Source organism: Gouania willdenowi, chromosome 6, assembly GCF_900634775.1.
Source record: "Gouania willdenowi chromosome 6, fGouWil2.1, whole genome shotgun sequence".
In the NCBI taxonomy this organism is placed as follows: domain Eukaryota; kingdom Metazoa; phylum Chordata; class Actinopteri; order Blenniiformes; family Gobiesocidae; genus Gouania; species Gouania willdenowi.
Window position 1 is genome coordinate 68,059,341 of NC_041049.1, and position 16,611 is coordinate 68,075,951.

Sequence of the window (16,611 nt, forward strand, 5' to 3'; positions counted from 1 at the left end):
GTAACAGATAGAAAAGGAGGAACGTTATAGAGTAAATCCATTTACTGCCACAAAACTCTGTGTTTGAGAAGTGATGCACAACTCTTTCCCTTTTCTTTTCTATCATGTGAAAGTTTGCACTCGACAATAAAGAGTCTCTTGCTTCTGAACTTCCTCTCGGCTGATGAGTTTTTCCTAATCTGACGGGGTTTGGTGTTTTGTGTGTTGTGTGTGTGTGTCTGCATGGTTTTTCTCCCTTTTGTCTCTTTCCTTGTTCAACTGATTCTACGGCATGATGGGAAGTGTTATCTCAGCATGTGAACACATCACAGGACAGACTGAGCTGCAGGAGTGGAAGGATGCATGCATGGCTTTGATGATTACTTTACAAGTACCTCGCTACACACACACACACACACACACACACACACACAGCGTTCCAAAGATATAAAGGATTTTACAGATTTGAAAATTATACCAAACATCACCTCTTTCAAATTTAAAGATTTCCAACATTTGGTAATTTTCTTGTCGCTGTCGTCTAAATACAGTATTATCTACAGCAGTGGTTCTCAAATCGTTTAGGCCCAAGTTCAACCTTTCTTTTATTTCTGAGTCCAAGAACCCCCTTTTTCTTATTTCTGACGACAATATTTTGCTTAGAAAACTGTTTAAAAACAACTATAGAGCCTGATGATGGAATTATTATACATCAATTTTATATAGAGCTTTTCTGGGGACTCAAAGCCACTTTACAATGAAGGGAGCAGTGTTGGGGTTTGGTGCTTTGCTCAAGGGCACCTCGGCAGTGCTTAAGAGGTGTCCTCCATTGTTTGGTCCGCAACAGGACTTGAACCGGCGACCTTCCGGTTCCCAACCCATGTCCCTAACACACATTTTAAAGAATCGCATTTTGTAAACAAGTGGAAAGAAACAGTATTTATTTCAGTGGTTCACAACCTTTTTCGATATCAAGAATTTCTGACGACCCCCAAAGACATTTTTTTTCAAGAATTAGACCCCATATAAGGTCCCAATCCCAAGGTTGAAAAACACTGATTTAGTGTCTCCTGCATAGATTTATTTGTATAGTTTTTATCCGTTCCAGTCATGTCACATCTGGTCTGGGCCCAAGACTGACACTTTATTGTTAATTATCCACTTTTTCTCTCAAGTACCCCTTGTAGTGCCATCACGTGCCCTTAGTGGTACACGTACCCCCATTTGAGAAACACTGGTGTACAGTGAGATCCTATTGTTAAATTGTGAGGTTTAAACTGTTTTTGTTACAGTGTAATGAAAAATCCAATTTCAAGTTTTGGTTATTGTCACTCAGAAGTCTTGTTAAACTTAAACTTAACACCAATATTTTTCTCCACTGCACTGGAAACAACTTTATGTTCCCTCAATGTAAATAAAAAATTCAGAGCACAATAACAAATACAAAGTTACAAAAAACCTATTGTAAAGCATGGTGGAGGGTTAATCAAGCTGTAAGGCTGCCTAAACAACCAATTAATGAATGAAGCAAACTAAACACACAAAGTAAAAAATCCAAGAAACTGGATGAAGATGATTATGATACAAGAACATTTCTGAGAAAAATATAAATGTAAAAATGTGTATTAACAAAATTGGACATTGATGTAATGTAGCCTTGATGCCAAGAGCAATTAAACTGAGTAAAAATAGTACTTTGGGTAATCTGATATTATTTTAAATAACTAACTTTAATATTAATACTAAGAATTAAATGTTTTTGTAAATAAGTAAACCTGTTGATCACAGGTTACAATTTTTATTTATTCACATAAATCGAGTTATGTATATTATTTATTTATTATTACCATCACTTCAATTGAAATACAAAATAGGTTGAATATTAAATATGTCTGGTCTGAAATGTGATCCCTTTAACTGACTAGTTTTCAATGCCTCGGCTGAATTTTTAAACACAAATTTCATAAACAATAATATACCATTCAAAATTAAATAAGTGCGATCTGTCATTCAACACACATGGAAATGCTCATCTTTAATTTATACAGGACACATTATTAAATTGGATTACATATTAATTTACTAATACTTTGATCTGAACCCTTGATTTTAAATTGAGTTTATTTTACTAAGCCATTTTCTACTTCTGACAATCTAGTTATTTTAGTTTATGCTTAACTAATATTGTATAAGAAACTGGTAAGAAATGTTTAGGCTCATCCAATTATTTCACATAGGTTTCCTATTAAAATAATGACTCATTGTGTGACTCCGCCCCTTTCTGTTCACAGGTGTTTAACTGGCAGGAGGAGCGACCTGTCGCTGAGGGTCAGTGTGACGACAGGTGGGATCAAAGCAAGGAAACCACGAGGAACCAATCAGACGATAGGATGGTGAAAACAACCATACAGGTGCGGGAGATGGACATCGAGCCTCTGGATTACGACTTGGACATCAGTCGAGAGGTAAACGTCACCTATGAATACAACCAGAATATATATTGTATATATATACTGTATGTGTGTGTGTGTGTGTACTGGACCAGTTACTCAGCATTAGGGCCGGCCAGGCAACCCAGGCGGCCGCAAACAAAATTAATTTAAAAAGGTATCATTAATGTTAAACAAAGCTTTTATAATCACTCTACATGTTTTATCTTCATTAAATATTAATATTAAGTTCAAATGTGTAAAGTTAGATGTTAGTGTTCGTTTAAGATTGTCTGCTCTTTATTTGCTGCTTACAAGCACTCTCATGCCCTTATTTATGCTATTTTAATGAATTTTCTTTGATTTATTTCACCTCCCTCATTGCATTGCCTTTTTGCACATACTAGTTCTTGTTCGATTCTATATAAATCTATTGTGTTCTTTGGTTTTAAGATTTTTCTTACTGGCTAGTAAAACCAAAAAGGAAAGTAAAAATGTGTTTTGGATTTTATTTTAACTTTTGATTGCACTTTGCTTTTGGATTTTGCACCATTTGTTGTTGTTGTTGTTCTAATTTATGAAATTGGTTGTATTTTTATTTATTTATTTGGGGGGGCTATGGTCACCGAAAGACCTAAAGCCTGCTCAGCATCCTTCCTTTAACGGGCCATTTTCATGGATTGGTCTTTAAAACATGAAGAAATAAAAACATTCCAAATGAATGATGTTAAAGTGTTTTTGATTTTTCCTTTATCACCAAGTTTAATCCAATTACAAAGACTTGGGCGGGATTTCATTTTCCAAAGCCAGGATCAATGATCTGTTCAACATTTCATACGAGTCATAGAGTGGGTGAGGCAGAGCAGGGTGGAGCTTATTGAACCAATCAGGATAGATTAAATAGTGATGTCACCAGCATTAGATGCTTTAACTATCCACCTCCATCCCACAGCTGTCCAAACCAAGGAAGGTTCCTATCCCAGAGCGCTACGTAGAGTCAGACCCTGAGGAGCCTCTCAGCCCAGAGGAGGAGGAGGAACGCTGCCGTCGCACCGAGCGCATCAAGAACCTTCTGGCAAAATCCAGGTGGGTCACGTTATCAGGTGTATCTATTAGGGCTGGGATGATGGAAAAGGTTTACAATACGATAGACGATAATGGGCTCACGTTATAGATATTAAGGATATTAAATGAATTGCATGTTGGAAAAATAACCATGCTTTTATTTGACTTTAACGCTTACTCTGGGTTTGACCTTTTAACGCAATAGGAATATTTAAAAAAATTGTAGAAATAAATTTGTATGGGTCGCCGATTGTAAAGTTGCACATACTAAAATAAACAGCAACTTTTTTGCAACATTTAGCAGCAAATCATGTTTAAAAAGCGTGAAATTTTTTTCTGTTACTTTTAACCAGATTTGCAGCAATATTTTAGACATTTGTAATATTGTTTTCTTGTAAAAATATAATGTCAATGTTAAATCTAAATGTTAAACATTAAATGTAAATCTTCAATTTTGGTACTTCTAGTGAATTGTGAATGGCATTTGCATATTAGCTAAATATTTAGTTTCACCCTTAACATTTAGTTTTAACATTTAAGTTAACATTTTGTATTTAAATTTGTAGTATTTGTTATTAGGGCCCCCTCCAGGATGTAGCTAAGTAGTATGTGTTATTAGGGCCCCCTCCAGTTGTAGGCTAAGTAGTATGTGTTATTAGGGCCCCCTCCAGGATGTAGGCTAAGTAGTATGTGTTATTAGGGGCCCCTCCAGGACGTAAAAGGCTAAGTAGTATGTGTTATTAGGGGCCCCTTCAGGATGTATAAGCTAAGTAGTATGTGTTATTAGGGCCCCCTCGAGGACGTAGGCTAAGTAGTATGTGTTATTAGGGCCCCCTCCAGTATCTATTGGCTAAATAGTGTTATTAGGGCCCCCTCCAGGATGTAGGTTAAGTAGTATGTGTTTTTAGGGCCCCCTGGTGGACGTAGGCTAAATAGTGTGTTATTAAAGTCCCCTCCAGTACGTATAGGCTAAATAGTGTTATTAGGGCCCCCTCCAGGACGTATAGGCTAAATAGTGTGTTATTAGGGCCCCCTCCAGGACGTATAGGCTAAATAGTGTGTTATTAGGGTCCCCTCCAGGACGTATAAGCTAAGTGTGCTAGAAGCTGTCATTTGTCTCCTCAGCTATCAGAACATCCATCCGTCTGCACCGCTGGACTTCTGTGAGCTGGACTCAGCTCTGCAGCAGCAGGAGAGAATCATGAGTGTTTCCCACGCACTCGCCTCAGAGGCCTCACAAAAAAGCAAACAGGTGGCAGGTGAGCATTAGCATTAGCATTAGCCATCAAACACTCCATCACAATCAATCGATCCCTGATGACTTTAACATCTTAGTGATTCAGATCAAACTGATCAATTCATACATCATTATATTAATGTTGTTGATCAAACAAACTGATAAAATAACTGATCCACAATCTTATCATTACTTAACACTTTTTAATGTGTTTTTATTTTTAATAATCATAACTGACCTTCTGACAGCCTCCCTCTATGGGGTATTAGCTCATTTTCCTCACAATTGGCTAATTCTTTCTTTCATTTGCGACAGAAATTCATGTAAAAAAGCATGTTCTATAATCAAAATAATTTATAAAATGTGTACACATGAAAATTAAATCTAAATGTAAATGTTCAATGTAAATCTAAATGTAAAATGTATATCTAAGTGTTACATCTAAATTTAAAGGTTAAATCTAAATTTAAAGGTTAAATCTAAATCAAAATATAAATCTAAACGTTAAATGTAAATCTAAATGTTAAAGTCAGTCACTAAGTGTGAAGTTAAATGTTTAGAAATCATGCAAAGCAAGTCAGCGCCTGTCAATCATGAAGCCCCGCCCACACCACCGACTGCGGCTCAGTGAATGAGGACTTTGTATCATTTCTAAACATTTAGCGTCACACTTAGTGACCGATTTAACAATTAGATTTAGATTTAACATTTACATTTAGATTTATTTTTTACGTTTATACATTTTTAACAATATTACAGAACATGCTGTTTTACATGAATGTGTCTCAAATGAAAGAAAATTGAGCTAAATGTTCAAAATATGTCGGCTATAAAACAGTGACTGAATGCTTTAGATATTTCACATGTAATCTGCACTGATTTAATCTAATCTCATGTTTAGATTATGATCATTTGGTTAAACATAGAAAACAACTTTGAATGAACACAGTCCTTTAGTTTACACTGTCTGTCCTCACAAATGAGGTCAAATCCATCCCATAATATGCAGCAGTGTTTAAACAGACTTTAGGTTAAAGTGCTGCATCTGATGTGCTGCTGTGCCCTGTGTAGGGACTGACAGGTTGCAGATGTGGTGAGCCTTTGTGTTCCAGGTACAGCAGCTGACCAGTTCTCCTGTGTCGTACAAACACAGTGGGATTATTGTGTGTGTGTGTGTGTGTGTGTGTGTGTGTGTGTGTGTGTGTGAGTGTGTTGTGGGTCAGGATGATGCACAGATGAAATACATTAACATGTTTTATTGTTGTGTTTAATCTGTGTACAGTTCTGCTGAGTGTGGGTTAAAGTGGCAGCGTTCACAAACACTTCTGTGGCTCTTTAATATCAACTTCTGATTTATAATATCATTATTATGACTAAACTAATCTTATTTAAGTTGAAATTATGCATTATGTGTTCAGGGTTGGGGTCAATTACATTTTTCAGTTACAATTACATTTTCAATTATCCATGTTCAAATACAATTCCATTATGATTACAGTGACCAGCATCTTTTCCAATTACAATTAAATTACAATTATTTTTTTCTATCCTCAGGAAGTCAATTACAATTACTTTTTCAAATACAATGTGTTAGCTTCCTGTTAGCATCTCTTATGATAACAGGTCCTCAATCAGCTGTAAAATACACTAAAAACAATGATCTATTATCTAATTTATTTCCTATCTATTGGTTACCTTGTTAGGGTTCATAATCAATGAAAAAATAGGTTTTAATATTTTATATCCCTTGATTTAAAATGTTTTAAATGGTAAAATGTGGGAAAGCGTGATATGAAACATATTTTAATAATTATTAACTACATATGTGTAGGAGAACTGTACATAGAACTGTAACATTGTTTCCCCAGTTTTGCGTTTAAATTAGAATCGACAATTTTGATAGAATTTTTATGCCAATTACAATTACAAAGTCAATTATCTAAGCTTAATTACAATTTAATTACGATTATGACAGCAACATAATTTTTATTATAATTTTTACAATTATTTATCAATTACAATTATAATTGACTCCAACCCTGATTATGTTTGCAGATGTGGTAAACAATACGGGATTAGATTGATTTCAATTACATTAATATATTTGTCAATTTAATTCATTATGACAACTTTCTCAATCATTTTATGAACTTTTTTTTAAAGGTATATTTAAAATGTATATATATATATATAAAACGAGAACAGGCTTTTTTAATTTAATTTTTTTAGAAAAAAAAATAACATATATGAGAAGCTTTGAACTTGTGTGAAAAGAGTTTTTTTTTTTTGCCTTTTAGAACCAAAAAGTGTCAGTTCTGATCCAGGAAGTCATAATTATTCAAAGTGCGATTAGTTTATCTTCTTATGACGTAATCCTGTGAATATTGATGATTCACTGATCAGTCAAGCCTGGATTAGTTCAGTTTAAGGTGTTTTACAGGAAAACTCTCCTTAATTTGATGAGTTCAAAGGTGTTTGAGAAAGTTTTAAAGCTTTAAATCCAGAAAGTCAGAGTTTGTCTTTGTGAAACAGCTCCACGTTGGTTTATTCTTCTTCTTCTTCTGGTCTTTAGTTTTAGCTGCTGCTTGTGTTTTTCTCTTTTTACAAATAATGTTACGAACAATATAATAGTGCCATCAAGACTAGTTTATGTATTTTTATAAACTGTGAGATTTTGGTAAGTCCAGTTAACTTACATCTTTTTTCAACCTGTACATTTTATTTTGAAAATTCATCCATGTTTTGTGTCTTTAAATTAATCACATTGTGTTTGTGTATATTTTAAGTAGGGGAGATTGGGGTAAGATGAGCTATTTTTCATATTTAAAATCAATGCAATCATAGTTTATCTGCATATATTTCAGGATGTTGTGCATCTCTTCAAACAAACAGAATGAGTGTAAACTGTAACATGAAAATATAGTTTTAACCTTTATTAGTCCCAACAGATAAAATGGTGCACTTTTATGCTAGGTTTATTACCTCAGTTGTAGCTCATATTTACCACAATGGATGTATAAAACTAATTTAAAATGATCTGTTTTAATCCAAACACAATTCTTATGAAAGTTATGATTAAATTGACTTTCAAGAATGAAAAATCCTTCTTTTTTGGAAATAAATGTCAAACCACTTTACCCATGTGGTTCTTACCTTCACAGACTTCATGAAATAATGTTTTTCTCCTAAATATGTGGTCACATGATCAATGTTTTATTTTTTTTATTGTTTCCAAGCAACAAAGGGTTGCTAAACTTACCCCACTCTCCCCTAATGGTTTCATTTTCATTTTTCCAAGTCTACAGAAACAAGTGCTGTCTTCTAAAAGTTTGATTCTTGTGTTAAAGTTTGTTGTAACGTCTCTTCCAGCCAGAGCATCCTTAAAGCGCTGAGTCAGCAGAATGAACAAGAGCAGGTGGAACCAACCAGAAGGCCCAGAGATGTTTTCATGGACATCTAACATCAACCATATGTGTGTTAAAACCACTGTCACATTCTGTCTCTGCTGCACTCATTTATAACACATTTATAACTCATTTATAACTCATGTGAGCTTTGCTTTAGCAGCAGATCCAACGCTCCACGCTTTGCTTTTTGGGAAAGTGAAAGAAAAACTGATTGTAGCAGAAATTTTTTTTAAATCATGTTTTAATTATAGCGTTGGATGTTGTTTTACTAATGCATCATTTACACACACACACACGCACACACACACACACACACACACACACACACACTCGCCAATCTGATCACGTTTTATACTGACGGAGCCCCAGGACATGAACAAAGTGAAGATTTTAGGAAAATAAATATATAAAAAACTGAAAATGTCTTCATGGTGTTTTCCTTTCATGTTCCACTGATTTTTCTTTTAATTTTTTTGTTGTCATTTTAGACATTGATCTTCTCAGGCTGATAAAACACAAATTCATCCCTGGCATTTTTATGTCCAGACGAGTCTACAACATTATCAGTGACACCATGTCAAAGCTGTTATTAAGTCAGTGATTCTCAACATGTGGCTCTTTATGTCTTAATTTTAATTATTGCCCCAGAAAATCTTAAAAGGGAGAAACTTTTTAACCACTTATTAACCTTTTCCATTGTGCAAAACATTAGCAACCTTTTTCCAATAAATGTAATTTTTTTTGTCTATTTTTGCAAGTTTTTTTTGACACTTTTATCCAGTCCTTTTTATTCAATATTTTTTTTATCCAAATATGTTAACTTTTGCCTAATAAATACCACTTGTTTCTTTATCCCCCTACATTTGCCTTTTTATTCCAATTTTTTGCCCCTTTTTCACTATTGTTTACCACATTTTGCCCATACCTACCACCAGTTCCCTCTTTATTTGCCCATATTTTGAGGAGGGTGTGGCCAGCTGTGGGGTGTTTCGGACGGGCAACAAAACTGCCTTAGTGGGGCTTTCGGTACCTTTTCACCAACCAATCAGAAAGGGTTTGAAAAAATGTCAGTTCTGCCCTACTTGGCTCATGGCTTGGTTACTGCTTCAGAATATAGGTCATGAAAAATATGACCCTAACCTTATTACAATATCTTATTTTGATATACCGATCAGCACCGGAAGCAAATGAGAAGGGTGTACCCGCTTACAAACTAAAACGCCCCTTTTTGGCTACTCGTGACTGCTTTTGGTCCATTTTAGTCACTTTTGACTGTTTTCTTGCCAAATTTTGTCCACTTTTGGCCACCTGTTATGTCTGCCTCCACTCACTCGTCAAAAAAACCAAAACATAGCAGACGACTGATATTTTAACTACTTCATGTTAAACTGCTGTTGTGAGTCCCTGATGTGAATAAAACAAACATTTAAGTCCCAACCATCACCACCTTCACTGGTCCATCACTAAAAAAGATCAACAGGTGTGATAGTGGATGTCTAGGCTGATAGAAGAATATTTAATTCTTTTAAATAACAACATTGTGAGCTCGACACATTAAGGCTTCATTTACATCAGAGGAGTCACTTTATTTTTTTAAACATAAGAAACTAAAGTGGCTGTGCACACCATGCTGAGTGTGTGCGACTGGAGCAAAATGTTGTTCAGATTGTGATCGATCGACTTTCATCAGAAAGCTCCAACCTTTTGCTGCTGCAGTGTGACCGTGAACATGCCTGATTAAAAATCACAGAAACATCACTTCATCTATGCTGAACCACTAATCTGTGTCACACACCAGCCCCACGCACGCACGCACGCACGCACGCACGCACGCACGCACGCACGCACGCACGCACGCACGCACGCACGCACGCACGCACGCACGCACGCACGCACGCACGCACGCACGCACGCACGCACGCACGCACGCACGCACGCACGCACGCACGCACGCACGCACGCACGCACGCACGCACCACACACACACACACACACACACACACACACACACACACACACACACACACCACACACACACACACACACACACACACACACACACACACACACACACACACACACACACACACACACACACACACACACACACACACACACACACACACACAGCATGATGGCAGTGTTTTTCAGTATTTTTTCATATTTGATAATTTCTCTCTGATACTTGGACACAATAAGGACTGAAATTATCTGATGAAAAGCCAAAAACTAACCCCCCCCCCTCAGTCCTAGGATGACTTGACAATTGCCTCCTTATAATTGTTTTTCCGCTCCTCCTCCTCCTCCTCCTCTTCCTCACTGCTCTCCTCGTCTTCCTCCTCTGACTCTTCTTCTTCGGGTTCTGGGCTGTGATCTTTGTCCAGAGCTTGTGACTTTTCTTTTTCGTCCGTACATTTCTCAGCCTCTGCTCGCTCTGTTGGAGCTTCTGATGGTGGAGGAGACGATGGCTCTGGCTGCAGAGACAGAAAAATCACAATTTAAAAAAAAAGAAAAGACAAGAAGGAGAATTTTTCAGTCAGTCGCTGAAACAACTGATTGTTGCATTCTTTCATTGTAACGGGAAGGTGAAGCTTCTTTTCCTGCAGCACCAGTGAATTATTAAATCTAAACTGGGGAGACAATAATAATTTAATTGCACGTCTCAGATTTCACCATAACAAACAGGAGAACTGTTGTGGCGCTGACCACTGGGGGGGGTTCAGCAGTAACAATGCTCATTAGAGAGTTATTGTTTTATCTACTGCTGCCCATTGGGTTTAAATAGTGTTTAATTTATTCTCCTCATGAATGCTGAAGGTATGATGGCTTTGTACTAGAGTTCATCTGATCTGACTGGTTTCCACAACATTTCAGAGACTAGTGAATGGCAAAATGTGCTTTTCCCCGTAGGATTGATTTTTTTATTTAATTTTCTTTATTTTAATGTCACCAGAGGGGTATTCCAGAAAGCATGTTATGTTCAAACTTTGAGTATGTTTGGGCTCAAATGAGGGAAACGGAGTATCTCATTCCTGAAAGCGAGGTAAGTTCTACTCTGAGTCTGTTACCACGGTAACATTCTCCGTGAACTGAAACTGCTCGCTGGCAGGTTTGGTCTAAGAAACCCTGGGTTTCTACCTGGCTCCGCCCACCTGATCCAACCTAGGTCATCTTTTTCATGAGGTCTTCTTGGAATGTCTAGAATATGTCTTTTCTCGACGACGAATCTGGCAACTACATTACATTCAATATCGATGTAAATGACGCGACGTCAAGCGGTCATCATTGTCTACAGCCCTCTCAGTGCAGCAGCCCCCTAACTGGGGCCAAATGAAAGTGGGATCCACTTTGAATAAGCCTTTTAAATTGTAAGTATATTTTGAATGAACTCATTCTTTAATAAAACGAGTAGCGCTGTCAGTGATAAGTGCTGTAAACATACGACCGGAGAAGAAGTGGTCAGCCCTCTCAGTGCTGCCTCCTGCTCCTTAGACACATACTATTCATATTATTCCCTGGTCGTCTCATCACTGGAGCGATGAAGTGACCAAAAACTAATCACGGGTGATTTAAGCAACTGTAGAGGCGTTCTGTGTGAACACCTTTAGAACAGGCTCATATTCTTGAAACACCTGCTTATTTCACCCATCGAGGTGAAATAAATCACTCTTCCGGCTGGTTTCCATGGTACTTCATGTTATCTTTGCTTTATTGATGATGGCTTTTTTTTGCGCTCGTGCACATAAGTAACTTTAGGTTATGTATATAACCCCGGTTCTATGAGTAATATGTCTCACTATGGGATGCCAAGCAACAGGCATTGCTTAGTAACAGGCTTCTCCTCGTGGGGATTGGCCCAGGAGATGAACAGCTGATCACTCCTCCTGAGGCTCTTTGTCATATCCATAAAAGTGCGGATCGCACGAACTGGACCTAACACATTCGGCCACTGCTCACCCTGTGAGGCAAAAAAGGCCAATGGGAGAACACGAGCCCACAACCTTTGGCACAAAGGCCGGGTTGGGTCTCAGGATGATCCTCCCATCACCTGGAAAAAGCTGAGCGCACGACGAATGAACCGAGAGGTGGATGTCACTGACCCTCTTGACCCTAAAGAAATGCAACATTTTGCAAGGTCGGCAAAATAAATGTTACCAATTTGTCCAAAGATTTCCTGTGTATTTACAATTTTACAATCACTTGATTGAACCTTGGAAAGCAGCATTTTCTTGAACATAATCAGTTTTTATTGGGAGCCTTTGTTACTAAGAGTATTGTTCCTCTCCCCTCCTGCTCTTACCTCGCTGAACCCAAGGCCGCAGTGTCTCCTGTTGCGTCCCGCCAGCTTGCTGTCCAAACCCTGCTGATACTGCATCTCCAGCTGCTCGTTGATCTGCTTGTCCTCCTGTCCTGCAGAGGAAACAGCAGTCACAGCAAGCACGCCACACCCAGCCAGCACATGCCTATCCGTGCACGGATAGATCTGTGTGGCCGGTGTGGAGTGGGGGAGTCGGGTTAATTACCCAATAAGCGGAGATATGATGCAGCATGGGTAAGAAACGGAAATGTTGCACAGCACTGGACTATTTTTATCTTAGTTCAGACAGAGTTTATTCAGTCTCTCCAGAAAACACAATCTTAAAATGACTTCAAATTCAACATGAGTCAGCAATATTTACAGGGACGTACAAAGATGAAACGTGACCAAGCATGTTTTCACAAGATTTTGTATGAAAACGCTGAGTAGAAAAAAAAGGGGTTATATATACTAGGCCTGGGCGATTAATCGATATTTGGGATTAATTCAAGTTTTTTGTTGCGATAAAATTGTAATTCTAATTTTTGGTGAGAAAATCGATATTTTATTTTAAGGCCATATCACCCAGCTTTAATATATACTCAAACCAAGTATATGAAACGTGAAAGTAAGACACAGTTATTCTTAAATAATTCCATTAAAGTATAAATATTTTCCACAAAATCCAGCATTTTTTGATGCAATAAATATAGAAAAAAATTTGTGAGATCCTGTAGGTTCTGTTATTAAACAGAAAACAAACAAATGTCCTCACCACTGCGGAGGTGAGATGTGGATTTATGGTCACCGATGATGAGTCGCCCTGTGTGTTCTTTCTGTAAAACAGAAACAGTTTTGTTCAAGTTGATTTTCTAAAGAAAACTAAAATAAATAAATAAATGAGGGATCAATGAAGAGAATCAGAATCAGACAAACCTTGCCGGCCCCCATCAGCCGTAAAAACTTCTGCTTCCTCTCATCACTTCCCAGGTCAGCCGACGCCCACTGAGTCGAGTCCTGTAAACAAACATTTAATAACAGAAGCTGTAAGGAAAACCAGCTGTTGTTTCAAGGAAAGCACATCTGTCAACTTCCCTTGTTTCATTTCACTCAAACACATCGTGATGAATATATTAGTCCTGGACAATATATCAAGATTCAAAATATATTGAGTTTTCCATTTTGGCGATATAGAAATATATAGATATATACAGATATATATATATATATATATATATTTCTATTTTATACGTTTTGGATTAAGATACTCTTTTTAAGAGTTGCTGCTTTTGTTACTCCTCAGAACAGCATAAAAATCACAGTTTGATGGATTACTGAGTCTGACTGTGTTCTAACCCAGAGCTTCCCCTTATAACTCATTTAGTGTCTGTTGTCTTTTTGTCTGTTGCTAGTAATATTCAGTGTGATTAGCATTTTAAACGAAAAAATAACATTATAAAACCCCATTTTTTTAAATGCTTTCATTTGTTAATTTTCCTCTCTCAAGAACCCTCTGTAGTGCCATCACGTACCCCCATTTGAGAAACACTGCCCTAGAGAACCTTGTTTTGTTGTGAACCTAAACGTATCAATAGACCCCGGGACTACGGGTACATTTTCCGGACCTTTTCTACATAAGCGTGTGCTTGTGATTTCACTATGTCAGGATGGCCGAGTGGTCTAAGGCGCCTTAGTCAAGGATTTTACCTTTCGCTGCCATGGGTTCGAATCCCGCTTTTGTCATACATTTTTTTAATTCTAACATATTTAACACGGCAAATTCCACCTTTAAAAATACATATACAGAAAAAATAAACATGTTAGGATATTTCCTGGGTTAGGGTTATGGTTAGGAATAGGGTTAAAATAAAAGGGTTAGCTAAAAATAAATATGAGCTAAAATAAAACTGACGGAACTTTACGTCACGTGGTGCACCTATTGCGTCACCTAAACTGGCGCTCCATATGCATAGAGTGGCAGTTTATTCATACCTTTTTGTATGAATAGCCACGTCCAACAAAAAACAAAGTGTCTATTTGTACGGTTGCCATATGTACTATTGGTGCTATTGGTACGGTTACCGAAGTACACGTATGCAGCGTTTTAGGAATAAGTTTAAGTTTAGGGTTAGGGTTTTGTTATAACCCAATATCGCAACAATTTTTAAGGTTAGAGTTAGGTTTGAGTCAGGTTTATTCTTAGTCACAAGACCTAAACTGGCCAATAAGGGGCGCTGCGTATGAATATGTCCCCCCACACAATTGAAATCTATATTTTATTTTAGTTGATGTTGTTACCTTACAAGGGATTTAAAACTTAAGGTTAACCACAGGTGTAAGGAAAGGTTGGTTGTCTGTAGAGGTTGCAGAAGGTGACGTAATGAGATGGCAGAGCTATAGCATAATGTGATTTATTTTTAGGTTGACAAATTGTTAAATAGTGATATTATTGGGTGTCAATGTCATTGATAATTTACACCCTCTGTGAGGAAAATAACTTATTTATTTCAATTTTTTTTTTTTTAAAAAAAACTATAGGGATTCATTGCAAAAAAAAGTTAAAGAGCCACATGAGGCTCCAGAGCCGCAGGTTGCAGACCCCTGACCTAAACCCTAAACCCTTTCGGCTGAAGAATCAGAGTGTTGTTTGTTCTGTTTTGGTTTTTCTGAAAACTGCCGAAATAAATACAAAATTAAATTCAAATCTACTGCTTAGACCTGGACCAAAGCTGCATTTAGACAAACTGAGACTTTCACACTGTGTTTTACACAGAGAAACACACCGATAGCTGACACTAGCAAACATGCTAACAATGATGCTAACCACTAACATCTCATTTATGGCATCTGTCTTAATTTACTCACTTCACTGGGAGAAGCAGCTCGTTTAGTTCCGTGTCTGCCGTCTGGATAGCTCATAGTAACACAGTTTGATCGATAATAATGAAAAATATGTCACACTGGAAGCTAAAGATTAGCACGACTGATACGCCACTTCGTTTACATGTAATTTTAGATCAATTTAAACGGTGCTGCCCCTAAAGGACGGATGGTGGTACTGCAGTTTACTGATGACACGTTGAAAAAAATAAACATTAATATATTAATCTTAAAATGGCCATTTTAAAGCATTTATTTAGTGCATTCAAGGGTTGGGGTCAATTATAATTGTAATTTATCATTAATTGCAATTGTGGTGTAATTGTATTTTTAAAAGTCTGTTTCTGTCATAATTGTAATTAAATTATAATTGAGTTTAGATAACAGACTTAAAATTTGTCAATTATAATTTAAACGTTAAACTGGGTAACCATGTTACAGTTCATGTACAATTCTACACATATGTATTTAACAATTTTTAAAATATGTTTCATATCAAGCTTTCCCACATTTTACCATTAAAAAAAATTATATAATAAATTGAGGGGTATACTGACAAAAACAAAAAAAAAAACGTCTCAGAATCCCACAGCAAACATATTCAAACCTATATTATCATTGATTAGGAAGCTTAACAAGGTAACCAATAAATAGGAAATAAATTAGATGACAGATATTTGTTTTTAGTGTATTTTACAGCAGATTAAGGACCCGTTATCATAGAGATGCTAACAAAAAGCTAACACAAGAGGAAGGTTCACTTTTATTAGGTTGTTTATTTCAGGATCAGTAATTCATAATAATAACAAAAGAATACAAAAATAATTATATTTGGAAAAATGCATGGTCACTGTAATCGTAATTGAATTGTAATTGATAATGGGTAATTGAAAACGTAATTGTAACTGAAAAATGTAATTGACCCCTTTATCCCTGCCTCAGTAGTGTTTTCCAAGCCTTTCTATTTTTTATTTTTATTTTATTATTATCATGAGTACTCCTTTTCTTACGTTATGCATTGTGTCATTAGGTTTGTCTTGTGTCGAATACAACAATAACCAGGAATTAAAACATTGGCTCATGGATTTCTAATCTCTGAACTATTTCAGATTTTAAACTTTAACTCAGTATTTACAAAGGTCACTGCCACAATTTCATAGTGATGGAAGGAAAGTTATTGGGTGCACAATACATAGTGTACCATGCAGGGAAGGCTGGATCTATAACCAGCTCTAGGTTTTTATTCACAAGTAATACATTATTAAAAATGTGCAACAACAAAAATAACATTTTATAATAAAGGTCCTTTGCTTAAGC

The 16,611-nt window shown here is 36.6% G+C and overlaps 2 protein-coding genes across 14 annotated transcripts in view; one reads left to right on the plus strand and one right to left on the minus strand.

Annotated features, from left to right (window-relative positions):
• The window catches only part of LOC114464420 (pleckstrin homology domain-containing family A member 7-like), a 141,413-nt gene extending 132,875 nt beyond the window's left edge, over nt 1-8,538 (plus strand). For all 13 annotated transcript variants that reach the window (XM_028448577.1, XM_028448578.1, XM_028448582.1 and 10 more), the window contains 4 exons: nt 2,271-2,444; nt 3,361-3,494; nt 4,599-4,732; nt 8,080-8,538. In XM_028448577.1, the coding sequence (XP_028304378.1) occupies nt 2,271-2,444; nt 3,361-3,494; nt 4,599-4,732; nt 8,080-8,102 (465 nt within the window). In that variant the 3' untranslated portion in view covers nt 8,103-8,538. The remainder of the gene's footprint in view (nt 1-2,270; nt 2,445-3,360; nt 3,495-4,598; nt 4,733-8,079) is intronic.
• Nucleotides 8,539-10,158: 1,620 nt separating this feature from the next.
• c6h11orf58 (chromosome 6 C11orf58 homolog) lies at nt 10,159-15,431 on the minus strand. Its single transcript, XM_028450409.1, has 5 exons — nt 15,280-15,431; nt 13,351-13,431; nt 13,190-13,250; nt 12,418-12,527; nt 10,159-10,591 (listed from the first exon to the last, which is right to left on the minus strand). The coding sequence occupies exons 1-5, from the start codon at nt 15,331-15,333 to the stop codon at nt 10,367-10,369; spliced, it is 531 nt and encodes a 176-aa protein (XP_028306210.1). The 5' UTR covers nt 15,334-15,431; the 3' UTR covers nt 10,159-10,366.
• Nucleotides 15,432-16,611: the final 1,180 nt, after the last annotated feature.

Excerpts from the sequence above, each read along its gene's own strand:
- c6h11orf58 (XM_028450409.1), bottom strand. The coding sequence starts at position 15,333 with ATGAGCTATCCAGACGGCAGACACGGAACTAAACGAGCTGCTTCTCCC. Across the intron at positions 12,528-13,189 it reads CACATCTCACCTCCGCAGTG|GACAGGAGGACAAGCAGATC; the intron begins GTGAGGACATTT and ends TTTCCTCTGCAG. Across the intron at positions 10,592-12,417 it reads GCGGCCTTGGGTTCAGCGAG|CCAGAGCCATCGTCTCCTCC; the intron begins GTAAGAGCAGGA and ends CTGTCTCTGCAG.